The 27,207-nt window shown below is 44.5% G+C and overlaps 1 protein-coding gene across 11 annotated transcripts in view; it reads left to right on the forward strand.

Annotated features, from left to right (window-relative positions):
• DOCK9 (dedicator of cytokinesis 9) overlaps positions 1-27,207 on the forward strand; it is a 305,745-nt gene that overhangs the window by 63,985 nt on the left and 214,553 nt on the right. Inside the window, exon 1 of one of the 11 annotated variants that reach the window (XM_075918763.1) lies at positions 22,661-22,956. The exons of 8 other annotated variants lie outside the window; for them this stretch is intronic. In XM_075918763.1, coding sequence (XP_075774878.1) covers positions 22,840-22,956 — 117 coding nt within the window. In that variant the 5' untranslated portion in view covers positions 22,661-22,839. Of the gene's footprint in view, positions 1-22,660; positions 22,957-27,207 lie in introns of those variants that run through there. 2 more of the 11 variants (XM_075918772.1, XM_075918771.1) reach the window with 2 other exon arrangements.

Consider the following 27,207-nt stretch of genomic DNA (forward strand, 5'->3'; position numbering starts at 1 on the left):
GAGATACTATCTTATCATGGTTTTCTTCACAAAGTTTTATGAGAGTTCTTAATAAACTAGCCAATTAGCCCGTCATAAGATGGGATTTTCAGGTCTTTCCTCCATGTCAGTCTTCTCTCCTGAGCCTCTGGTGTGTGTGTGTGTGTGTGTGTGTGTGTGTGTGTGTGTGTGTGTGTGTGTGTGTGTGTGTGTGTGTGTGTGTGTGTGTGTGTGTGTGTGTGTGTGTGTGTGTGTGTGTGTGTGTGTGTGTGTGTGTGTGTGTGTGTGTGTGTCTCAGAGCTCTCCTACACCTCCTGCCTCTCCCTTGTCTATCTCTTTCTCTTCTCTTCTCCCCCTCCTGCCTCTCACTCGGGGGACCGTGGAACCCAGATGACTGGGCTCCGCACTCCCTGTGCTGCATGAGGTGCACAGAGCCCAAATGGTCGCTTGCGCCACTTGCTCCCATGCGGCGGCCTGGCTGAGCAGCGCAGAAGTGAGCCGAGCACCACGGCAGGAGGTGAAAGGGGGAGGGGCGGTGACATTCACAGCCAGGGGGCAGGGCCTGGAGCCACTGTCACAGCGCACGTCACCGCCCCGCCCCCCTTTGCCTCCCACTGTGGTGCTCGGCTGACTTCTGTGCCGCTCAGCCAGGCCACCGCAGGGGAGCAAGCAGTGCAAGCGGCTGTTTGGGCCCCACACTCCCCATGCAGCACAGGCTGCCCAGAGGGAACAGCCAGCATTTCAGCAACAGCGCCACCCAGAGGGAACAACCAGTATTTCGGTGTTACAGACACTCAGAGATTGGGCTACTATATATATGATTGTTAGAATGATCAGCCACAGAATTCTATCAAACATTTTGAGGGAGAATTAGTTTAGATCTTCCAGTTCTCTTGAGTGAAACTGAAATAAAATGGTTATTACATAAGTTTTTTTGACTTCGACATCTTTTTCTTTTATTTCTGGAGAAAGTGTACTTGCCTCTTCGGCCAAAAGCTGCATTAAATGGGCAATGCAGCCATATATTAGAAAGGGAAGGATGCATGTTGATGCTTGTAAGTATCCTCTCATCTTGGCTAGGGATGTTAACAAATGGTTATATTTAATTGCTGAAATTTTTAGTGGTTACACATTTACCCATGGAGGAGCAGGTGGACACTGGCTTCTGCCTCGTTCCCACCTCCTGCCTCTGCCTATGATACAGAGGCAGCAACCTGGGGGGGGGGGGAGGGGGAGAGGCATTTCTGCAGGAGCTGGTATGTGCAGGGAGCTGGCTTGAAAGCTGAGTTACCGCGTGTACCAACTCTTGCCTGCCTCCCAACACCCTACGCTGTTGCCTTTCTATCAGAAGCAGCAGTGCAGAGGGGTAGATGGTTCCACGGGAGCCAGCTTTTAAATGGTCTCCTCCCAAGCATGTGCTCCTGCATGCCCCTCCTGTACTGCTGACTGAGAGGTAGCAAGGTGGGGCCAGGCGGCTCCGTGGGAGTTGACATGCACAGAGAGCTGGCTTAAAAGCCAGTTCCCTGTACATACTGGCTCCTACCTGACACACCCCTTCACCCTCCCCGTGCTGCTGCCTCTGATAAAGAGGGGACGGGTGGCTCCTTGAGAGTTTCCAGTGCTTTTATCTTTGAAACGTGGAGGCACCATTCGAATAGTCAATGCAAATTGCTGATTAATCTAAATTTAACATCCCTAATCTGAAATAGGTTTAGTTACAGCACTGCTGCTAAAAGTACCAACTGATGACTGAAGTTGTTGAGGATAAACAGCCAAAATCTCTTTTTCGCTTAAATGGGATCCTGAAACAAGAAAGTAAAAAGATTTTGAATAGCCATTCTTCTCAATAAATTGTTAACACTTTTTCAGCAAGGGTGTAGATTCAATTCCAAATTATCAAAAAAACTAAGTCTTAGTGCACTTAACTTTGGAGTAAGAACCACTGAATTTGCTGTGTGTGTGTGTGTGGTGTGTTCTTGTTTTGTTAAGAAGAAGAAGAAGAAGAAGAAGAAGAAGAAGAAAAGGTTCCCTTGGGAAAGTTGAGTTCTATTGAAGTAAAATAAGGAATAGATTATGGCAGTGGTCTCCAACTTTTTTGAGCACAAGATCACTTCTTGAATTTAAGTGCAATCCACTTAAGGTCTACTTCAAATATAAATACCCTTCCCCCACCTCCCTCCCGCCCCTTCTCTGAGGCCTTGCCCCTGCTCATTCCATCTTCCGTCTCTTGCCCATCCTCATTCACTTTCACCAGGCTGGGGCAGAAGGTTGGGGTGCAGGCTCTGATCTTGGATTAAGGGATTTGGAGTGCAAGAGGGGCTCTGTGCTTGGGGAAGGCAGTTGGGGTGCTTGAGGAGGTTCTAGATGCAGGAGGGCATTTGGACACAGGGATGCTTGAGACTAGGGCAGGGGCTTGGTGTGTAAGAGGGGGGTTCATGACTGGGGTAGGGTTTTGGGATGTGGACTCCAGCTGGGCATTGCTTACCTCAGGTGGCTCCTGGGTGCTGGAGCAAAGGCAGGATCACCCCTGCCCTGCCCTGCACCACTCCCTAAAGCAGCCAGCAAACTCCCTTCATCCCAAGTTCTGTTGTGCCCCCTTTCTGCTCTTTGGAGAAAGAATACAGAGTGGGACGGGGCACCTTGACATCAGCACCCTTTCTCTCCCTCTCCTGCTCTGCACAGAAAGCAGAGGCTCCTGAGGGGACTGATCCAAGGCAAAGGGCAGGAAGCTCCCCATGGGGAAGGGTAGCTGAAGTGCTGGCTCTTGATAGCCTGTCAGGAGCATCCAAGATCTACTTGGATGAGAGGCTCCAAGATCTACTGGTTAGTGACCACTGACTTATGGTATCATGATTAAGACTATTCTTCAGACATGTCCACATCTCCTTCCACATCATTTTCTCTTAATAAGCAGAAACTTAAGAAACAACATAGTCTTTAAGGTGCTACTAGACTAACAAAACATGAAAGCTCATGATACCAATACACTTCTTCAAATGACAGGAGTGTTGGAAATCCAGATCCAAGAATAAATAAGGGACGGGAGGGAGGGGGGAAAAGGAAAATAAATGGAGGTGAGGAAGAATAAAGAGACACTTTACGTCTGTCCCCATGGGTGCTCCACTTAGGTGCTTCAGTCCCGCTGTGCACATGGCCCGGAAAATTTGATCAACAGTCCCCCTGCTGCTGGCACATGCTACGCTATTGCACAATCGCTTGGAATAACAGTTAAGCATGTGCCGACAGTGTTACCTTCAGTTCCTTCTCAACTGCCACCCTCATTGGTCACATCTAATCAGTCTCTCCTCTTCAGCCTAATTATCTGTCAGTTGGTTACTTTGTTGCCTTATCTGTTATTTTGTTTCTCTATCTTGTCTCTCCCTCAATGAAACACAGTAGGGGGAGAGGCAGGCATTAAAACATGTGGCTGTGGCCGCAGCGCTTTAGACAGGCTAGCTGTTCTGTCATGCCAGCACCTCCTGGCTTTAAGAGGTATACCGGTTGCGCGACATGTATTTCTTCTGTGGACAGCCACGACCTGTGCCTCTGCTTTTTCAGGTGAGACCACTCTGTCAGCTACTGCCTGCACTGCCAAAGGCTAGCCCTGCGCTCCAAGAAGGCACGAGAGCTGCAGAGGTGTAGCCTTTTCTCTGCCATGGCAGAGGTTCAGCCGCAGTCAGTACCCCCTAAGGTGCTGCCTACTGGGGATTAAGACAAAACCAGCACTCCTGGCCAGGGATGTGCTTCGCAGCAGGAGCAGGGCAAGAGCGCAAAACTCTCAGAGGTTTGCACTCAGGCAGCGCCCTGAGCAGGGGTGCATGTGCAATAGGAACAGTAACAGGAGGAGAACCCTGTCCCAACAAAATAATCAGGGGTACAACTTCTCCAAGCCTCCTCCTAGGCCCTAACCAGGCCTTTTGAACGTATGCCCAAGGGCAGAGCACCAGACCTACTGGATCCATTCCATTTGTTTTCAGGTAGACTATCCCACTTCTACTGTGTGTGGGCCAGCATTGTCAGACTGTTGAATCCTCCACATGGTTGGGGTGGGATATTCCCGCAGTTTGCATCCTCACTGTCCTCCTTTCCTGTCGGATGGCTCCTTGAACTAGGCAATACAAGAGGTCCCTCTGGAAGTCCAGGGCCTAAGTTCTTATTCCCATTACTTCCTCATACCAAAGGCAAAACGCAGTCTAAGGTCAATCCTAGATCTAAGGAACCTCAGCTTCTATATGTGGAAACTGAAGTTCAGGATGGTCATGCTAGCAATCATAATCCCTTGCCTGGATATGCGAGACTTGTTTTCTGCCCTTGACATGAAGCATGCATATTTCCACATTTCAATTCTTCCATGTCACAGATGTTACATCAGGTTTAAAGTAGTGAACAAGCATGATCAGTTTGTGGTGCTACTGTTTCTTTTCCTCAGCCCTGTGAGTGTTTACCAAATGTAGAAAACCCAAAGTAACTGGTTAAGACAAGACCGAGGCAGCTATGTAGGACAGAAACAACAAATATAACTACAAAAGGGGCCATGATAATTAATTGATGTACGTAATATGTTGAGATCAATGGTATACTGACCTATAGGAAAAAGACATTTTGACATTTGTAAGATGAGGAAAGAAGAAAAAAGGGAAATATTCCCTACTAAAAATGCATCAAACAATATCAGTATACCATACTATAAAAGGAGCATCTTAGTATAGGGGCAGTAGGAGAGGGAGGAGATGTCCTTTGGAGGTACCAGAATGGTGGCGGTGGCTGCTGCTGGTGGTGATGATGGATAACACTTAAGTTCTAGAGGGAATGTTTTGAATATATGGAAATATAGATGTATATTTCCATATATATGTCTTGTTAAGTTGTGGTGTTTGTGACTCTGCTAAATGTTTTAGTAAACTATATTTGTAAACAGGGCTCGACAAATAATGTAATCTACTCTCCTGTGGCGAGTACATTGCAACCCGGAAGAGCTGGGTTTGGGCAGACAGCGCAGCTGGCGAGCGGGGCTCGCCATGGTTCGGCGAGCCCTGTTTGTAAATGTACAAGAAGTACTATAAGGTGAGTCCAGCTGTGTGCATCAAGATTCCCAGCTATAGAATAATTCAAATACTGGGCCTGATCCTAGGACAAGAACCTACAAATTTCCAGTTATCACTTTCAGGATTAATAATAATCTATATAATACACAATCCTAAAGATCAGACATCATCAAGGTTAAACTTTAAAAGAAATCTAAACACTGTAGGTATAGTTAGAGCACCCAAAAAACCTTAACGTTGCCCCCCAAATGAATGAATAATTAAACAGTTTATCCTGCTTTATAAGGACCAGAAGTGAGTCCTCTGCCTCTAGTAGCTGTAATTCTGTGTTCTGGACTGACCTTTTCCCCCTCTTTTTCATATCCCTGTGGCTCATGAACTTTTGACTGTGGTGATGTCTACACTACAGTTTATGCGGACATAATTTGTGTCTTGGTAGGATGGTTTATTCATAGCCCTGAGTGACATAATTTATGCAGGTATAAACACATGTGTATGGTGCTGCTGACGAGAGCACTTCTCTTACTGACCTAGTTTCTACCGTTCGCAGAATTGTTTTTTTTATGCTCTTTCCCATCACCATAGTGCATTCACGACATGCAGCAGTGCAGCTCTGTACATATAGAAATGGCCTGTGTGGCTTAAGTGTGTTTGCAAGTTAAACAAAACAAAAGGTCAATTTCTGGCCTCTTTACTACTCTCAAATCTGTAATGATTTTGAGATTATGAAGTTCCTTAGATTCTTCACTGGTTGACTTGCAGCAGAGAGAGAACCTGTCTCCTTTGAGTCAGCATTTTGTTTGGATGGTGAGCTAATGGAAAATATAACAAAAGTATGTTCGCTGGCCATGTCCTAGCTCTCTTTCCCTTGGCAGTCTCTTAAATTTGTAGGAAGCATGTGAGTATTTAAATGAGAAATTTGAATAACAGGATAGGAAGGAACACATCTGTTGATCTCCACTGAAATGTTAATCACTGAAATATTTCTCTTCCTTTCAGGATAACAGTACTTGGGAAAGTCTCTTTTAAATATGACATGATGAAAAAATAACCATTTTCATTTACATACAAATAAATCCATTACCTCAAAAGCTGTGTTTGTGGAAATGCTGCATTGCTTAGAGCCACTCTTTCACTATTATTTTTTAAACTTTTAAACAAATTTAAAGGACAGTTTTATAGGCCAATTATTTGGCTACATTGGGTCATGAGAGATTTCATAAACAGAGTATTACCAATATCACTTTATTCAAGTAGTGTCCCTGTGGGTGCTCCACTAAAGGTGTTGGGCTCTTCATGGCACCGCAGTCTGGAGAGTCTTCATAGCAGTAGCTCCCCCACCAGACCGTGCATGCGCAGATGCCATCTTGTGCTGTTAGCACCCTTTCTGCAACACGCGGTCCGGCCCACCAGTTCCTCCTAACCATCCATAGCTGCAGACGGAGTTGGGACGAGCTCTTTCCTCCATCCTGAGGAGAAATATAGAAAAGTTAGAGTAGAAAGTTTATTTTTCATCCCAGTTTGCCCCCCTCCCGTTAGCTTAGTTAGTTCACTTTGTTCCAGTTTAAAAAAAAAAAAATTTTTATGTACATAGTTGTTCAGTCTCTCAATTCAGTTCATAGAGTCTGTACTGGACAGACTTCTGTTGACCTCATGCCCGGCTCCTCCGGGTTTAAAAAGTGTGCCTCAAGCCGGGACACCATGCCAGTGTCCAATGGCCATTCCCATTGTATAAAGTGCTTGGGGGAAGGCTACATCCCCCAAAAGAGTACACCTTGTTTGAAATTAACTACCTATGCAAGACGGAACAGAGAAATGTGGCTAAAAATGCTGCTGTTTAACAAGGCATTACAACCGCCATCTGCGGACCATTCAATGGACGAAGCTACTGTGGTGCATAAGTCCCATTACAAGAAAAGCTCCGCTCCTGCCAGGAGTGTTAGTGCGGGAGACGCACCGAGCACGTCTGGGTTGCTGCCCAAGCATGTGTCGGTGAAGGCATCCAAAGGCCACAGTACCTCTGCGCCTACTCCCACGATTACATCTATGCTGGTGCTGGCAGCACGCACTGCACTGCGACCTGAATTGGCACCAGCAACAGCACCAAGTGAACCACAATGGCCCCGGCACCAAAGCAGATGGCACCGCCTCTGCCAGCACCGACGTCGTCTGCGCTGGGTCCGGCTTTACTACCATCACCGGCACCACTAATGCCACCTCGATACTGAGAGGGGTCAGAACTGAGGCCTTCAACTCTGCACCGAGTAGCCCTATAGTCATGGCTCTGCCTCCCTTGCATACCTCCACAATACCAACTAAGGCACAACGGAAAGCTAGGCATGTGCGCACACCAACGCCCAGCACTGAGATGGCTGTTTTTTTCTCCAGAGCTGCCTTCTCCGCCTCCCCATCGCTCGGGAAGTTATGGCCACGCGCACTACATCTCACCTCCACGGCGACATTTGACATTCCCATGTTGATCCCGCACCCCCTCCTCGTCATTTCCGGTCCTATTGCTCTCGCTCACTCTTGCACTACGCAGTGCAGTCAAGGTCACAGGTGTCTCCAATTCCCTCACGGTACTCTCGCTACTACAGGAGCGCAAGCTCCTATTCTTCGAGGCACTCGTCTCATGATTATCACCATCGTAGCTGCTGTTACACTTATTACTACCGTGATTGTCTACGCTCGTGTAGTAGAGTGCACTCAGTATCCAGGTCACATAGACCAGCTCAATCCCGATCTCCACACCATTCGGCCCTAAGCATTCCACCTCCTGAGCAAGCTCTGCCGACACCAATGGGTGCTGCACCCTCTACCTCAGCCACCATAAGGGGGATGACAGTTTACCTCCCCCCCGGGAGCTACAGCACATGGACTCCCCCACAGATCAATCATCCTCCTCACCAGACGATGCAGTTTTTCAGGGTTACTCTTCCCCTGCAGATGATTATAAACAGTTCTAGGAGCTATTTAAAAAGGTAGCCCAGTCTCAAGAACTACACACAAAAGACATATCACAAAAACAACACTATATCCTGAAAATTTTACAGCTGTCCCAGAACTCTAAATTGGCTCTCCTCTTTGAAGAAGCTATCCTGGAAATTGCCAGTGATCTATGGAAAACTCCAGCTTCTGTGCCACCTACCAATAATCGTGCAGGTAAGAAGTATTTTGTTGCTGCTGAAGACACAGAATTCTTATTCACACATCCCCGGTCCAAGTCCATCGTTATGGATGCCGCACAACAAAGATTGAAGATGGTGCAGGGCAGGAGCGGCAGCGCCTAATAAGGATGTGAAATGGCTGGACTTGTTGGGCAGAAAAGTCTATTCTTCTGCCACAGCAACCCTTATTATGCGGCTCAACTTGCCAATCATAATTTCGACAGCTACTCCAAGCTTCTCACCCTCATAGAATTCTTGTCTGAGTCTAAGAGGCAAATCTTGAAAGCTGTGGTGCAGGAAGGCCACACAGCTCCCTGTACAGTGCTGCAGATAGCCCTCAATATTGCTGACACGGCGTCTCGGACTACAGAAACATCAGTGGTCACGTGCCATGCTTCCTGGCTCCACCTGGCATCCTTTCCGAAAGACCTCCAATTAAAGGTCGAGGACTTACCATTTGATCATCAGTTGCTGTATGCTCAGAACACTCATCAGGTCTTTCATTCCAGCAAAGATTCTAGCACTACTCTGAGGACACACGGAATGTATACTCCACCATTCAGGTGCAAGAGATTTGGCTCCTATAAGAAACAAAGACCATTCTCCTATGCTGCACCCTGCTTCAGGCCATATGATCAGCCCAGGCAGAGACAACGACCTCAGTGATGCCGCCAACAACCAAGTAAGACGTCCAGTTAACCACACACTCAGCAGCAGGTTCGACGTGTCGATCGAGGGACTGTGTACTATCCACCTTACAGAGGCTCCACACAACATGACCAAATTATTTCATCAGTTGAGACCATACCATCTCTGCTGGTTTGCTATAACCACAGACCATTGAGTCAGGGAGATCGTCCCATCCAGCTTCACCATTCCATTTTCTACATGGCCCCCCATCTCTCCTTCCCCATTCCTCTTCAGGGACCCCTCTCATAAACTGCTTCTACAACAAGAGGTCTCACGCCTTCTTACCATTGGGGCTGTGGAGAAGGTCCTGTATCAATTCGGAGGAAAAGGCTTCTATTCCCGGTACTTCCTCACTCAGAAGAAGTCTGGAGGATGGAGACACATCCTGGACCTCTGCAAGCTCAACTGCCACCTTTGAAAACAAAATTTCAAGATGGTCACATTAGCCTCTATTATTCCAGCCTTAAACAAAGGGGGTTGGTTCATATCCCTCGATCTCCAGAATGCGTATTTCCATGTAATGGTTCATCCGGCCCACAGGAGATTCCTCCGTTTCATACTGGGCGATGAACGCTATCAGTACACGGTGCTACCATTCGGCCTCTCGGCAGCACTGAGTGTGTTCTCCAAAACCCTAGTCATCGTATCTGTCTACCTTGGACGTAGCGGCATCACTGTCTTCCCCTATTTGGACGACTACCTACTGAAGGCCCCGACTGCGGAAGAAGCTGTGGCGGTGGTCAACACAACCAGAGCAACATTCGAAGCCCCTAGGACTTATCAACCTCCTGAAGTCTTCCCTAGCTCCTTCTCAGTCTCTTGAGTTTATTAGGGCGAGGCTAGACACCACAACCATGACCACGTACTTACCTCTCGACAGGTCGCTTACCATCCAAGACCCAGGGAATACTATACTAACTGCCCCCAAAACACCCATACTCACCTGCCTGAAACTGCTGGGGCACATGGCAGCCGCCGCTTACGTGGTTCCCCATGCTAGACTCCATTTGAAGTGCCTTCAGTATTGGGTGCTCACGATATATACACTGGGCACCCAGAGTACACACAAGTCTGTGGTTGTCCCCCAAACACATGAGAGACTTGTTACCATGATGGCTCAACCCAAAGAATACCGTAGCAGGTGTCCCGTTTCACGGCCAGAAACCAGCAGTACAAATCACCACGGACGCATCTTTAATCGGTTGGGGAGCCCATATGCATCATTACCGGGCTCAGGGACTATGGACACATCAGTAGTCCCTCCTGCACATAAACTGTTTAGAGTTACAGGCAGTATTCAACGCCTGCAAACATTTCCTGCACACAATACGAGGAATCACAGTACAGATCTTCACCAACAACATTTGCACTGTATACTACATCATTCGGCAGGGCAGTACCAGATCCCGATCCCTCTGTGCCAAATCCATCCATTTATGGAATTGGGCTATCTGGCATAAAATCTCACTCACTGCTGTGTACCTCCTTGGCAAGAACAATACTATTGCCGATGCTCTCAGCAGGTCATTCTCCCTACAGCACAAGTGGGACTTGCTAGACAGAGTAGTCCGCAGCCTCTTCGAGCACTGGGGATATCCCGCCATAGACCTTTTTGCCACTCAGGACAACAGAAAGTGCCACCTCTACTGCTCGACAGCAGGCATGGGCACAACTTCAGGGGGACACCTCATCGATTGGGGGAACTCACCGCTTATTGTACGCTTTCCTCCGATCCCACTTATTCCACGCATACTAGAGAAAATAAATATGGATGGGAGCAACAGTGTTAATGATAGCACCGTTTTGGCCCCGACAGAAGTGGCTAACCCAGTTAATGCGGATGTCGGCATCACAGTCACAACGGCAGCTGCCGTTACACAATTTATTGTTGCAGCTCCACGATCGCTCCTTCAGCCTCATATCGACCGGATGCACCTGACAGCATGGCTCCTAGCTGGCTCCAAGGTGCAAAATGACTTGCTCTCAGGCAGTGAAAGACATTCTTATCCATAGTAGGCATCAGACCACCCAAAGACCTACCTTCGCAAATGGTGTCGGTTCCAGTCATGGTGTGAGATGAGACATCATCCCTCTATCTATACCTATCCAGCAGATTCTTGATTATATTCTTCACCTGAAGTCAGAGGATCTGGCAATGTCCTCACTTAAGGTCTACTTGGCAGCAATTTCCTCCTTCCGTCCTCCCATCGACGGCAGCTCAGCTTTTGCGCATCAACTGACCAAGAGATTTTTGAAGGGTGTCGCAAATCTATATTCTCCTCACAGACCATCTCTGGAGCCTTGGGACCTAGGCCTAGTCCTGGACATGCTGATTCGTTCCTCTTTTGAGCCCCTAGCGACATGCGACCTGCACATGCTCACCATGAAAGTGTCATTCCTGCTTGCCATCTCTTGCGCATGACGCGTGAATGAGCTGGCAGCACTCTCCGCTGATTTCTCTTCCTCCCCCCCCTCCCCCCATACCTTATTTATTGAGCGGAGAGTGACACTTTGCATTCACCCAGTTTTTCTGCCAAAGGTTAATTCGCCTTTCCATTAAACGAACCTATAAGTTTACCTACTTTTTACCCAAAACCACATTCCGCTGTGGAGGTGATGCGCCTACATATGCCTGACGTAAGGAGTGTGCTTGCCTTTTATCTAGAGAGGACACGCCCTTTTCGAAAAATTGCAGTGTCTTTTATTATCTGTAGCGGACCGTTCTAAGGGCCGGCAACTTTCCTCAAAATGTATTTCCACTCTCATCGTTGCCTGCATCACTCGCTGTTACTCTTGGCATAACAGATCGTTATCTTACAGACCGAAGGCACATTTTGCTAGAAGCATTGCTACTTCCACATCCTTCCTCAAGGGTGTACCATTACATGACATATGATGTGATGCTACCTGGTCCTCTATCTTGACCTTCGCCAGACATTATGCTCCTGCAAGTATGTTAGCGACCGACACTACAATGGCTCAGGCAGTTCTCTCCACAGTGCAAAGACCTTGATTCTGAAGCACCGTACTACTGCTGAACCACTTCTTCATGCTCACCATTAGTAGAGTACCCACGGGGACACTACTCGACGAAGAAGAAAGAGTTACTCACCTGTGCAATAACGTCTGTTTTTCGAGATTTCTCCCCATGGGTACTCCACAACCCGCCCTCCTCCCTCCTTCGGAACTACTGCCTTTGTGTTTTTCAGATGGTTCAGGCTAGGAGGAACTGGTGGTCTGGACTGTGCGTTGCAGAAAGAGCACGAATGGTGCGAGATGGCACTTGCGCATGCGTGGTCCGGCGGGGAGGGGGGGCTACTGCTATGAAGACTCTCTGGACTGTGGTGCCAAGACGAGCCCGACGCCTTTAGTGGATCACCCACGGGGACACACATCTTGAAGATGTTACTGCACACGTGAGTAACTTTTTCATTGAGTATTGGAAAGCAGTGGGTTTTTTTTAACATTTTAATAATAAACTATGCACCAGCCTGAATGATAAGTTTTTATTTGGAAATTGAGCATCAATTCTCCAGAATCTAAACTTGCCTTTAAAAATACAAGTTTTTTAGCTTTTTGTGATCGTGAAGATCATCTTCTAAATGCAAACTGAATGTAAATTGATGCAGTGTTGTCTGTGATGGAGGCATTGTCTACACTGTCAAGTCTTGTCACCAAACGGCAGTTTTTGAGACAAAACAGTGCAAGCATATACTCTGCAAGGTGGCTTCTGTTGGGAAAAGCACCCAGTTTCTGCAACAAAACATTTCTATCCCTACAAGAGACTTCTTCCCCTTCCCCTCTTCATTGTTGACAAAGAGCCAGTGTAGACACTGTTGCTTGTTTTGTGGACAGAACTGTCTTCCTGCCCTGATGACTCTGCTTGAGTGTTTTTGATGTCTGCTGCCCTGCAGGCATGCGCTCTTCCCCTTTCAAAGCTCCAGGAAGTATCTGACAGCTGAACATGCTGCTGTATTTGGGGAACAAAGAGCAAATCATTGGAATGCTCCTGTTTTTCATTGCCCTAGGAAGGCTGATGGAGGGGAAGGGAGACAGACTGTTGTGCTGCTTTGTACTCAGAGGCCATTCTCCCACAGCCTCCTTAGCTGCTGAGAATTTGGAGGGAAATCCAAGATGCAATCAGTTCTGCCTTCCCACACCATGGCACTGTGGGATGCATATCCACAATGCATTGCTCACATTATTAGTGATGCTGCCCTAAGCATGGACATGATCTAACAGAGAACAAGTGTAAACACTCTCTGGAGATTTTGGTTTCTTGTCAGCTTTTGTGTGCTGGCATAAGCTCTGAGGACAAAGCTTACAGGTTTAATCTCTCTAGTCCGGCACCCCTGGGACCTGACCAGTGCTGAACCGGAGAATTTGCTGAATCATGGAAGGTCAGTATTGTCTAGAACATTACCAACATTTCCACTGCTCTTAGAAGACATTTATGAGTAAATTAGAGCTAAACAACAGCACAGAATATAAAGCTGGTAGGTATAAATAAACTTTATGGGACCATGGGAAACTTGGCCACATGCATGATAAGTAGGCATCCAGCTAACTAAAATCATGTCAATAAATGTCAATGAAACTTACCTTGATAACCAAAAGTTAACAAAATAAAAATCACCAGAGGGTGTTCACACTTAGTCTCTCTGTTGACAGATCATGTCCACGCTGGGGGCACCATCATTGGCAATGTATCCCACAGTGTCATGTTGTAAGAAGGCAACATTGATTCTTGCATATCTTTTGATTTCCCCCTCACTTCTCTCTCAGCTTCTTCAGATGCTGGGAGTGGCATCATAAGTAACTCTGTGAGTTCTCCATGCTGAGGAATGTCAAAGCAGCACAGTAGCCTGTTTCCCTCCTTCTCCTGCAGCAGCAGTCTGCCTGTTGCTGTGTACCTAATGCAGGACAGAGCAGGAGCAGTCCAATGATTTACTCGGTCTGCTCTCCAAACAGAGCAGTTCACTCAGCTGTTAGATACTTACCAGAGCTTTAGAAGGAAGAGGGGCACATGCCTGCAGGGCAGCAGAGATCAAAACACTGAACAGCGCCATTAGAACAGGCATTTTGGGATACTGGCAGAAGCCGGGTCTGTTGACCAAACAGACAGCAAAATCTACACTGCCTCTTTGTTGACAATAAAGGGGGGAGAGGAGGTCTCTCATAGTAGTGGAAGTTTTTTGTTGCAGAAACGGAGCGTTTTTCTTGACAAAAGTCCCATTGCGGTGTATACTTTCTCACTGTTTTGTCACCAAAAGGCAGTTGACTACTAAACTTCATAATGTAAACAAAGCCTTAGAAAGCAATAATCTTACTTTTGTCCCATCAGGTTCTTGAGGCATTTGTAGAACTTCAAAAGTTCTGTTTAATTAAATGCTTAAGCTAAAAGAAACAAAAACAGGATCTCCAGAATAAGGAGAAAGGAGGACTGTAATTAAAAGGCTTCCAGTGAATGGAGTCAACATGAAGTGTTGTCACTATGGTTTAGTGCTGAACAACTATTGGGTGTAAAGACACACTGTCCTTATCCCAAGGAACGGTGATTATAAAAGTGTTTTTTGGGAAAACAAATCAGTATGATTAAAAGTATGATAAAAACAAAACAAACAAAGCATAATTGAATAGCTGATTAAACACAATTTAACATCCTTAATTCAGGCTTCTCTTGACAGTTTAGTCGTTAAGTGAACAGTAGGTGGACCTGGAGACTTGCTTGCTATTTATTATTGGTAGCATAAGGCTATTGTCTGTCATTCATAGATGATTTGCTGTGTTTTCAAAGAGATGAATATAGTACAAACTAGATGTCAAGGCTGTTCCTTACTCTGGCATTTATAGTGCAGAAGGTGAGAGCCCACAAGACACCTTAAAAATACTTTGCCTCTACAGGCTTCAGTTTTTAAAACTCCATAAGGTTACAGATAACCTTGGGACGTATGCTGCCACCACCCAAATGAAAAAAAAACCCTTTTTTCTTGAACCCAGGAGAAGTCACTTGGGAACCTTTTCTAGAGGGATAACCCAACCTCTCTTACCACAAGAGAGTTTAAACCCCCCCCCCCCCCCCCCGCTAATCTCTGATAGCTGACCTTTCCACCTTAGGCATGTATACACAGACCACCTATTACGTTCCAGGACACACGAATCAGATTATAGTCTTAAAAAAGGTGATTTTTATTATCAAAGCAAAGATATAATTGGTAAAGCATACTTGGTTTCCAGATGTTATTGAGCAACTAAGAAAACAAATTGAAACAGAGAATGGCTTCCCTGGGATGCAGTTACTTTCCATTGGTTTTCCTAGATTTCTGCCAACATTTCCTAGCTTCCTGGGTTAACCTTTTAGTTACTGAATTCTGGGATATTTGGAAAAGGACAATTTAGCTTTATACTGCAGAGCCCACAGCAAAGCCTCCCTATGAGTGGCACCATTAACCGGTAAGCACCTGTTTATCTGTTAAATGGGTTAGTAGTTTACCCCTTACAGTACTACAGAGAGGATCTATTTGATTACATTGTTAACCTCTAACAATATACTTGCAGACACAAAAACATTATTTAGCATTATCTCTCTAAAGGTTGAATTTGGGTAATTTATTCTGCAGTATACTTAACCTTTTTTAGCCATGTGTCTCACCATCTCTTTGACTGGTGTATTAGTAAGTGGCAGAAGTAAGGTGCATACTGACTACAGTTTGGTCTGCAGACGTTCTTCTTCGAGTGGCCCCGTGGGTGCTCCACTCTAGGTGTCGGGTCCCGTCCCGGTGCCGCGGCTCGGAGAATTTTCATAGCCGTGCTCAGCCAGCCCGCGCATGCGCGCTCCTTCAAAGTGCCGTTCGCGCCTTTGATCAGCCGTGCACAGGCTGGCAACCGCCAGTTCCTCTCAACCGCCTCAGGTCATGGTCGGAGCTCCCTGTGTTCTTATATCTACGGTTTTCAGTAGCATTACTAGTAGTTGTTCTTTCAGTGTAAATAGTTTCTTTAGGGTTAGTCGTGTTCTTGTCTATAGTTAATCTATCAAAAAAAAAAAAAGGTTTTTTCTCTTCAGAACTTCACCGCTACGGCTAAGTGCTAAGGACCTGAAGTTGTCAAAGAGCATAAATACAGCCTGGGTTGACATCCGGTCACCGTATTCGGCCCTTAGCAATGCCAGGGTCTCCTGGTTTTAAAAAATGTTCAGTTTGTCGGGAGGCTATGCCGGCGGCTGACGGGCATTACGCTTGCATAAGGTGCCTGGGCAAATCTCACGTCCCTCAGAAGTGCACCCGCTGTTGCAAGCTCACATCCAGAGCCCGCAAAGAGCGGGAGTTAAAGCTCCGGATGTTGTCCTTTGATAAGGCACTACAACCTGATCCCATACCCTCTCCGGTCCCAACAAAAACTTCTACGGCTAAAAGGAGAGCGGCTTCTCCCGGACCGGTGACTTCAAAGAGGGCAAAGCTGTCCCCGACTCGCTCCCTCCCTTCGGCAGCTTCAAGGGCTTCGGCAGCCCCCAATGGGACCCCTGTGGGTCCCGACACTCTACTGACCCTGGCTACAAGGGATCGCAAATACCGAGGGCTCGGGCTGCTTCAGCGCCGGCATTGGTGGCACCGGCTTCACCGGCTCCCGACGCAGCGCTAACGCTGAAACCGACAAGTAAGCCGGTGCCGGGGGCAATGGCATTAACTTCAGCGGTGCGGGCTCCAGCGGCACCGCTTGTGACGGCACCGGCTTTGACGGCACCAGACCAAGGCGCTCAGGTCTCTGAGATGGTGCCTCTGGCAGATTTAACAATGTCGGCACCGAGCGTTCTACCGGCACCGACAGCAGAGCGTCTGCAGCTGGTCTCCCTGGCACCGCTCTGCTTTAATTCCGTGCAGAGCTCCCCTTAGTATTCTCTGTCCAAGCTTGTAACATTGCTGCTTCTTCTGTACTTGTAGTTAATGTCATCTACTAGTATAGAGTCTATCCAGATTCACCTTCTGTTTGTTTCCCCTCCATGTCCCTTATCAGGGGAATTGTATCTTGTGTTCTCATGGTTTTGCTTCAGCACAGTCCCACTGCCGTGGGAGTGGGGAGAAGAGGCCATCTGGTTAATTGTTTAACCAGTAAGCATGCCAAAAATCTTATCAGTTAATCTGTTAATCTTTAACGATCTTAGTAACAGTAGTCATAGTTAGGGTTGCCAGGTGTCCAGTTTTCTCCCAGACAGTCTGGTATTTGTGGCCCCTTGTCCGGTTGAAAAAACAGAAAATACTGGACATGTAACATATCCAGTATTTTCTGTTTTTCTCGGACGGAAGGCTGGTGGGGACACTCTTCCCCTGCTGCGTCTGGTGGGGGCAGGGAGAGTGGGGGGATTTAAAGGTGTAGTGACCTTCCCTCCCCCCCCCCCAACCAATCTCCCTTCCGCCACCCTTTCCCCTGCCATATTTGGGATTTTTTTGTGGCAGTATCTGGCAACCCTATAACATGGTCCAGACTGCGACACCCTATGCAGTCGCCCATGTCATCCACTCATAAGGGTAGACCTACCCTCACCCCCCCCAAGCAGTAATGACCTTTTCCCTCCTCTCCCTTATATCAAGCCTCCCTCGTTCCTGTATTGCTGCTGGCAATGGTACTGATTTCAGAGCTGGGTGCCAGGCCAACAGCTGCCACTTTCTGGCTGTCCAACTCTGAAGACAACACAGCAATAAGTGTTGACAATATTACAACTCTGTACAATAGTCATAGTTCACCAGGAAGATCAGATTTCACAGTATGATGTGTTTTTCATGGGCATGAATTTGGTAGGGTTGTACTTACAGGTTGATTACTTCGCCAATTGTCAAAATTCTGTCATCAAACTAAATAGTTCTGGGTGCGACTGTGGCTGTACTTGTAGTTTGCTTTTGTCATTGGGCCTTTTCTCCCTAGTCAAGTTTCTGTGCCTGCATTTCAGTTTTATCACAAGTATTGCTACTTCTCATTTTTTCTTTTGACAGTGTCATTTTTTACTAGCTTGCACCATAGTTTTAACGTGTAATATTATAATTTTTTTAGAAATATGGGTGTGCAGATTATGGAGCTAGATGATTTCCCAGCTCTTGTTAGCTATGCAAATATGGCTCATTTGCTCCTTTAAGACTGTTACCAGCTTCTTGCTTGCAGCCACAGGCAGGGAACCCTACTGTATTTTTCAAGACTATTTTACTACCAGTGGGCAGTTTTTGTTTTTAGCTCCAGCAGCTCTATCAGGTTCATGTACAATGAACAGGATAATCTAGTACTGAAAACGGCTCGTGAGCCTCAGTCTATAGTAGCCTGTTGATAGAGCCTGCTGTGATCTCATAATTTCCTGAGGAATTTTTTTTTTCCTTTTGTCTTCAGGGGTTTCTTACAACTATCAATGTCAGCTGTTTTTGGGGTGACTCATTTCCCTAGTACTAGTTAAGAGTAGACCCCCTAAGTTCTCCACTAGAAACACTCTTTCTGTTGCCAGCCTTCCAGCATTTGTACTTAGTCAGCTTCGAGGTTGGCATTTGCTTAGCAAACCACCTGAGTACATCCCGCTTTTTCTGGAACCACTTTGAGTGCCCTTTCCTTACTACCAGACCACTATAGTTCTAACAGCTCAGCCATTCTAACTCTTTTGCCCAGGTTTCTCAAAAGTAGACCATGAACGTAACCTTCCTGTGCCTAGGAAATCATTGCTTGATCATGAACAGGATGTGCTCTAGGAATTACTGATTCTTCTCTAGTTCCTGCTGCTGATGGGTGGGTTTCCTGTTTAGCAGTGAGCTGTGCTGCCTGTTTCTGGTACTGCGCAACTAGCAGCACTGCCTCTAGCTGATGTCTCTGCAGCAGATGAAGGGAACAGCCCGGGTCTCATCCTGTACCCCAGTCTACTGGTACAGTGCTACAAACTATAGCTACTGTTGCTCTTCAGTTGTGACTTGTGGCTGCTGCTGCTATTTCATCAGGAGATGTAATACCTCTGCTGTAGACCTTCTTAGTGCCACCATTCAGGGTGGATAAACATCCAAAATATTTTTAAATAAAAAGTTGAGTTTTTTTTTTAAATGAAAATTCAAAAGCGTTATTTAAATAAGCTATTGAAATTGCCAATTCATATTAAGGCTTGAACCTATTATGTCTTATCATTTTAAATTAAATAGTCTATTAAAGGACTATCTTCCTTACCACTCATGATCATTGCTTGAACAGCTTTGGTCTCTTGGTTTGCAAACGTCTCAATTATCTGTGTCATTGTTCCAAATTAGTGTTTAATAGTTTGTTGGTGTACAAGAAAACTTATGCTCAAGGGTGATAGTCATGTTGACTGTCTCAAGTCTATTTGGTGTCCCTCATCCAGACACAAGTGCTGATTTGTAGGGGCTTCTGACCCAGACCAAAAGGAGAGTGCCAGCTGGCTTAAGCTCCTCTTAATGGAAGCGGCCCTTGTCACCAGCTCCATCCTTGGCATAGGTGGTGCTAGTGCTCCAGCATTGGTGCATGACCCAGTGCCAAAGAAGCATTCAGGCCATAAGCAGAATTCAACCCCATGCAGTGGGGTGAGAACCTGGCACTGTTCCCAGTCACCAGTGCTGCCAAGAAGAAGGTGGACAGGGGTAAGTTGTCCATGAATGCAGAGTATAAAAGCCCTAGTTGGTTGCACCCAGTGCACGGGCATCCATAAATGGCACTGCCACCATTGATGCAGTCAGCACCAACACTTAGAGCCTGGTGTTTGTGATCTTCCTGCCTGGAGAACAGCTGGAAGAGGACACTAATTCTCTGTTGCTGCTGCCAGAACACTCCTGCACTCTCTCATGCATGCATGGCAAATACTGGTACTGATGGTGGGCACCTCATCTTTAGGGTCCGTGGCCTTGATGCAAGAACTCTTGACGATCCCCAGGTACTGATGGTGCACCTAGTCCCTCCTAATCTTTGGCAGTGGTACATAATTTTAGACTTATGACGGCTGTAATGCTTTTATCTAGTTTCAATTGCTGGGTTTAGTGTGTAAGTTCTGGGTGGTGTTAGTGGTCTATGATATACAGGAAGTCTGAGTAGATCATCTAGTGGCCCCATCTGGACTTAAAATCTATAATGTTGAGTTGCTCTTTTGATATGTTGGTAAATGATGTAGGCCTTTCTACCCATTGCCCTCATAGGTTCTGGGAAAGATCAAACAGGATGGCATAGTGGTCATTCTGATAGTCCAGATATTTCTGGTTTGCAAGCCTCCTCCAGTTTTCAACACACCCATTCATCAGCTTGAGTTAATGTGTCCCAGACATACTGATAAAGGAAAGAGGCAGAGTAAAATTTCCCAGTCCAACTTCTCTCCCTGTGAAAGCTTGTCTTTTGGGTGGGTATCAAACCTAGAGTCTGCATGTTAGTAGTGGTTTAGACTATCCTTGACAAGTGTAGAAAAGAGTCCACAAAGAAGTGCTACACAGCTCAGTGGAAAAATGATCGATGTCTTTATGTAATCATCACATCTTAGTTCTATTGTCTGGTGCTACAGAGGCTTGCAACAGGCATGAAGAGCAACTGAGGGTAAGTTCATCTGCCCTGACCTAGAGAATGCCCAATGGAGTTGGAATCTTCTAAGAATTTAGCTGACAGAGGCTTATTACTTGGCTGAATCTGCCTGGTTTTTCACAAGAAGGGGGAAAAAAAATCCTGACACAAAATCAACCCCTTAGCCAGGTTCTCTCAAGATGTGAAAGCGTCTCAGCTTAACCCCACCATCAATCTCAGTCTGGACCAGTCTACACAAGAGATCCACTTCCTAGATGCTACAGTGCAAATAAGTGATGGTCACATAACCACCACCCTATACTGAAAATCTACTGACTGCTATACCTACCTACATGTCTCCATCTTCCATCCTGGACACACCACACGATCCATTGTCTACAGCCAAGCACTAAGGTACAGTCGCATTTGCTCCAACCCCTCAGACACAAACACCTACAAGATCTTCACCAAGCATTCCTGAAACTACAATACCCACCTGAGGAAGTGAGGAAACAGATTGACAGAGCCAGATGTGTACCCAGAAGCCTCCTGCTACAAGACAGACCCAACAAAGAAAATAACAAAACTACTGGCCATCACCTACAGTCCCCAGCTAAAACCTCTCCAATGCATCATCAGCAATCTACAACCCATCCTGGACAATGATCCCTCACTCTCATACACCTTGGGAGGTAGGCCAGTCTTCGACCACAGACAACCCGTCAACCTGAAGCAAATTCTCACCAGCAACTATACACCACACCACAGTAACTCAGGAACCAATCCCTGCAACAAACCTCGGTGCCAACTCTGCCCACATATCTATACCAGCGATACCCTCACAGGACCTAACCACATCATCCACACCATCACGGGCAAAATCACATTTTTCCTTAATTTTTTTTGGAAATGGCCAAATCATTTCTGCAGAAAATTCCACCCCACCCCCTCTCCCCCAGAATTTCAGCCTAGATTGACACTGTGCATGGAAAACTTGATCCAGAAAGGTTAAAGTTTGGCAACATATTATAAGCAACTGAAAACTGGGACCTAAAATACAATGTGTTGAACAACCTTAACAAAACCAGTATTAACACCTCTACCTGTAATACAAAAGTTTCAGTTTTGGTGGTAAATATGAGAGGAAGAGTGGGGTGTGAAGAAGCTGCTGCTTATGGAACAACGTGGAGGCAGGATCTTGGTGTGTAGAGAATGAGCCACAGAGAGAAATTTGTATAGATCTGGAATGTGGTTTAGAAGAATGAAGTGTGTTGAAGGCACAACTGAGATAAAGGAATGAGCCACACTTGAGTGGAAAGATAATTCACTACATAAAACTGCCATTTCTGAGTTTTATGGAAAATGAAAGTGTGTGTGTGTGTAAAAACCTAGTTAGAGAGAGACTTTTTTTCAGATGCCTTAATGAAAAAGTTGAACGGTGGGGTGGGAGAGCCAGAGTGGACAAGGTGTTTTAAGAGGTTTGATAATTATCGATGTTAGACATTTAGGAAGGTTTCAAAGGGGAAAGAGTTCAAAAGTGGCAGTCATTCTGGGATCAAGTGATGGGGGGTAAAAAACCCAGGTGAAACAAGTAAAGAAAGGGGATAAAGGGAAGCAGTAGCTTACTTGCTGATTGGATGTCTGAAAACTAAAGGAAAATATCATCTTTCATTCCCAATTATGATAATGAATTATGGTAATTAGATCTGAATTGTGACATAAGAGTAGTGGTATAGAAGGAAGAAAGAGGACTACAGCCCTCTTGGAATTAAAGGAAAAAACAAAAAGCAGGCTGTACAACTTGATTAGCATGTTTGCAGAGTAGTTGAGGTCTTATAGAGAAGATAGCATGAAATTAGGAAAAGCCCTCTTGTATCTTGGTTTAAGAAATATTAGGATGAAAAAATAGTATCAGTATTATGCAGAAATACACTGCTGACTAGAATGGCATTGCCTCAAACGTTCAGTTGAATGATGGGATTTAATGAAATCTCAAAAAATTGAGTAAAATAATCTTTATGGAATTTTACCATTCTGAACATTTCCAAATTGCAGTGATTATTATGTTAGTTCTAAAACACATATTTATATTTACTCTTACTATTAAATATTTTTCTTAAATATTGTAAGCATTATTTTTGTGTTGGTACAGTTATCATAGTGAGGTACATTCTGTATTGCACCATTTTGCGTGTATGTTCCTGTGGAATTTAAATGGATCCTTTTTTTTCCCCAGAGAAAGGGCACACCCTTTAGAGGCTGGGCTTAGTTTTTCATGCATTCCCCCATGACAGATTTAGCAAACTGCAGTTTAGTAGTTAAACTAGTTGGTAATTTCTTCAGCTTGTGCCCGGAAAAAGCTTTTGTTTTCTCTGAATTGCTGGTATGCTTTTTATTTTGATGCCAAAAACAACATTTCTCAGATTTGAGTTGTTTTCTGGCTAAGAATGCAGGCAAGAGTGAACACTAGAAGTGTTAAAAAAGAGCTGCTTATCGAGTCTCCCCAACAATACAAGAATGCATCTCCATGTGAAGTAGAAGTGGACAGTCCTGTAGAAGTGCTGGTAAGACTTGTGCAACTAAGGGATATTTTCCCATCTGTTCTTAGTTGTGACTTTTTCTGATAAGCTTCTGGGTTTCACTACTGAGTCAAACTTCAGTGTTCATTTATTGCTGATAACACATGCATTTTCAGATCAGTTCACTCTGATTCTTTTCAATCAGATGTTGAATGTTTGTTTTATCTATGTAGCTTAGGATTCCATGAGACACTTTTGTTTAAAGATGACAAAATACTCACCTTTTTTTTGTTTCCCGACTGAATTCTTTGTTTTGTATTTAGTTGTTCTAAAGCTGTTGTACGCCTCTTAAAGCACATTATAGTAAATATAGTTTTAGTTGGCACTGCTTTGAAATTTAGAGATTTTCTAAATTGTTCTTTAAATATTTTAAGTGCATATATCACAAACATCAGAATTTCTTGCATTATTTTGGAACTTCAGAGGGGTAGCTGAGTTAGTCTGTAACTGGAAAAACTTAAACAACTAATAGTCTAGCAGCACCTGATATTAGTCTGTTCAGTTATCCTTAGTTTAAGGTTTTTAACCTATGTTGGATATGGAATTTTTAGAATCTTGGTAAGTATCCTCAGTGAGGAAAAGTGAATCATTTGTGTATTTTCGGAGGGAGGAATTTCAAAAGGGAGTTTATTCTGTGGTGTTGTGTGGGTTATGCTTCTGTTGGAATTTTTATAGTACATAAGAAAGCATAGTATTTTTGCAAGTGAACAGCAAGAAATCCTCCAACACACTTCAGCTGAAACAAGTAACCCTTTTACATATTAGAGAAGGGGACTGTAAATCTAGTCAACTACACATTTATACTTGGTTATTAAAATTAAGTGCTGAATTGTAACTGTAGCGATTCTCAACCAGGGGTAAACAAACTCCTGGGGATATACTGAGGTTTACCATTAGGTACATTAACTTACCTAGATAGTTGTTTAGCTTTATAACAGGTCACATACAAAACACTAGCAAAGTCAGTACAAACTAAAATTTCATGCAGATGATGACTTGTTTATACTGCTTTGTGTACTAGCCGTTGAAATGTAAGTACGATATTTACATTTCAATTGATATATATGGTAAAAATGAGAAAGTAAGCACTCTCTTAGCAGTAGTGTGTTGAGATGTAATTTTTAGTTTTGATTTTGTAAGAAAATAGTGGTGTTTTTTTTTAAAGGAATACAGTAGTCTGAAAAGGTTGATAGCCACTGTTCTGTCAATGGTAGCAAATTAGATCCACAAAGTATTAATTATGTGGCTTATTAGAAAATAAGATTTTTAAAATGTATACCCAGAATTTTCAAATTTGGTGTCAAAATGTACAGTTGGAAAACCTAAATATGTGGTCTTGATTTCATTTGCTCCAAAAGTGAGGATTCAGCACCTCTGAAATCAAGGCCATGTATATACTGCTAGTTTATAGTGCATTGCAACTTCCTCTCTTCCTTGCTCTCCCTTTGCCCTACCACCAGCAATTTACAGTGCTCTAAAGCACTAGTGTAAGTGGGTTGCTAGTGTTGGGAGCTATGCTCATAGTTTAGGTGGTTTACATAGTGCTGGGAGAGAGCGCTCTCAGTGCTGGTGCCAGGGCCATACTTAACTTTAATGTTTAAGTGTAGACTTCCTTAGCCTAAGGTACCCTTAGAGTAGTCTAAGTATGAATTTAGACATTCTGTTTCTTGACCATGCTATATAAAAACCTATTCTTATTAATGTGTTTTCATTAGGGGAAATTGGTTTTATAAATCACTAGAAGTCTAATCTGTCCCCATAGGAAGTGTCTGCTGCTAAGAAAATATAATGCAGTAGACACTCACCTGCGTAGTTCCATTTTTTACTCAGTAAAGCCATTGTTTAAACTTATTTTATTTATGCAGGGTATCTTATTTTGGTCCAGATCTTCATCTCAACAATGTGAGATAATGTATTTGTGTGATTTTTTTTCTCCCTCCCCCCCCAATTCCTTCCCTCCCCTTTTAGAACATTGAGCTTCCTTATTTAGAACTGGCTTTTTGTTCTATTCTGCAAGCAAAATATATAATCTAGCCATTTTACCTATATTTGGTTGTTAAAGCAAAAGTGTACTACTTTCTCTCAATATAGAGCTCAGCTGGTGCAAGCTGTGTTGATACAGCTATATTTAACAGTAACCATTACGTTGATACAACTATCACACTGTTTGACTTTGGTAAACATTTTGTTTACCCAGAAGTGTTTTGAAAGCATTTTAAAACTGTTTCTGCAAATGTTTAGAAATATTTTGGTTCATATAAAGGTCCAATACATCGCAAGTAATTAGGGGAACAGTATTTCTTGACCACCTGAATGTTACCGTTTAGTATTCTTAATTTTAAAAACAATTGTTCTAAATGCCTTGAAAACATAGCATGCTGTCAAAATTTACCACATCATATATTATGCACAAATCAAATATATAGTGTAGAAAGGGTAGGCATAAATAAATTAGACATTGTAGATGTCAAGGTTCTTCATAAATATTACTTTTTTGTAGGACTTCTTAATATATAATGTGTTTAATATAAAATGTCTGTCATAAATGTCTCCATAAATGTCTCCTTTATAAATTTAGTAGGGTATTTTTGTTCTAATCTGTTACATAGTGCTGTTGAACACTATTGAGTAGTTGCTGCATAGATAATTGCATTTCAGTGGGGGATCAGTTTGTTTCTTCATATGAAAATTAAAATATGAAATTTCAATTTCATATGAAAACTTTGCAAGTGTTTATGAACACCTACAGGACTTTTTTAAACTTCTGATTAGTCTTATGACTCTTCTCTGAACCTTCTCCTGTTTTTTAAAGTGCACTTTGAAAATTGCAAACACTAGAACTGGACACAGTATTTCAGCTATGGTAAAAAGCAGAATACAGTCAAATAATCTCAATACAATAAAAGTAATTTAATTTGTCACTTGACCCACTAGCAAGCTAAATAACAAGCATTTCTGATTTGCAGAGAAAGTCCAGTTCATAGTGTAGTTGGTGTGGAGCCAGCAGAGGTCAGAGGTTTCGGATAGGCAGCCAGGTGGGAGGGAATTTCGGTCTGGGAGAGGGTGTCACCTTTAGTGACCCCCACAGTCTGCTCTGTTCCCTTAGTCAGCTCTTGTAAAACTCCTGGATACTAGTTTTTTGGATCTGCTGATTTTAAATAGGACTGTTTAGTAACTGCGGTCTAACGTCCTCCTGAGATACTATTGGAATGGAAAGAGAGTTAGCATCCTTATAAAACTGTCATCTGCTTTTCCTAAATATAGAACAGAAATATGTATTGCCTTTTATACCAATTATTAATAATAATGGTACTGTTTCCATCTAATAAGGGCTAGTATCATTGTCAGGAATATAATATATTTTAAAAATTCATTATTGTCTTTAAGTATCAGAGGGGTAGCCATGTTAGTCTGGATCTGCAAAAGCGAAAAGTAGTCCTATGGCACGTTATAGACTAACAAATGTTGCATCTGACAAAATGTGTCTTTGCCCACGAAGGTTTATGCTCCAATACATCTGTTAGTCCAGCGGTTCTCAAACTTCTTGGGCTCCGGAGCCCTTCACATGTGTAAAAATTTATGCGGCGCCCCAGCGGTCCACTGATTGTATGTGTTGTACCTATCGATGTTTCCAGTTTGTCAACCTTGCGGAGCCCCTGGAGATGTCTCGCAGAGCCCTGGGGCTCCGCGGAGCACAATTTGGGAAACACTGTTTTAGTCTATAAGGTGCCACAGGACTTCTTGTCCAAGCCCATGGGAGACCTGGGAGCGTGGACTATAATGGCTGAATAACCCTACCCAGGGTATGTCTATACTACAGCACTAATTCGAACTAATTTAGTTTAAATTAGTTAATTCGAACTAAGCTAATTTGAATTAGCACATCTAAACTTAAAAACTAGTTCAAATTAGCATTTTGCTAATTCGAACTAGCATGTCCATATTGAGTTGACCCTGAACCGAAGTTAAGGATGGCCGGAAGCAGTGCCAGCAGCGCATCAGATTACGACTGTGTGTGGAGCTGCTGTCTCAGGCTAGCCGAGGGCTGTGCTTAAAGGGACGGGACCCCCCCTCCCCCGGACAGACAGTTTTCAGGGTTCCCCGCTTGCTTGTCTACCTCGATGAGGGACAGCAAAGCGGTCCTGTCTTGGAGTGCCCTGAGTGCCCACACTCGGCACGTGTCAGCACTCAGCCATCAGCCTGGCTGCACTTGCCGCAGGCTGCCATCCGGGAGGT

The sequence above is a fragment of the Pelodiscus sinensis genome, chromosome 1 (genome assembly GCF_049634645.1).
Source record: "Pelodiscus sinensis isolate JC-2024 chromosome 1, ASM4963464v1, whole genome shotgun sequence".
In the NCBI taxonomy this organism is placed as follows: Eukaryota; Metazoa; Chordata; order Testudines; family Trionychidae; genus Pelodiscus; species Pelodiscus sinensis.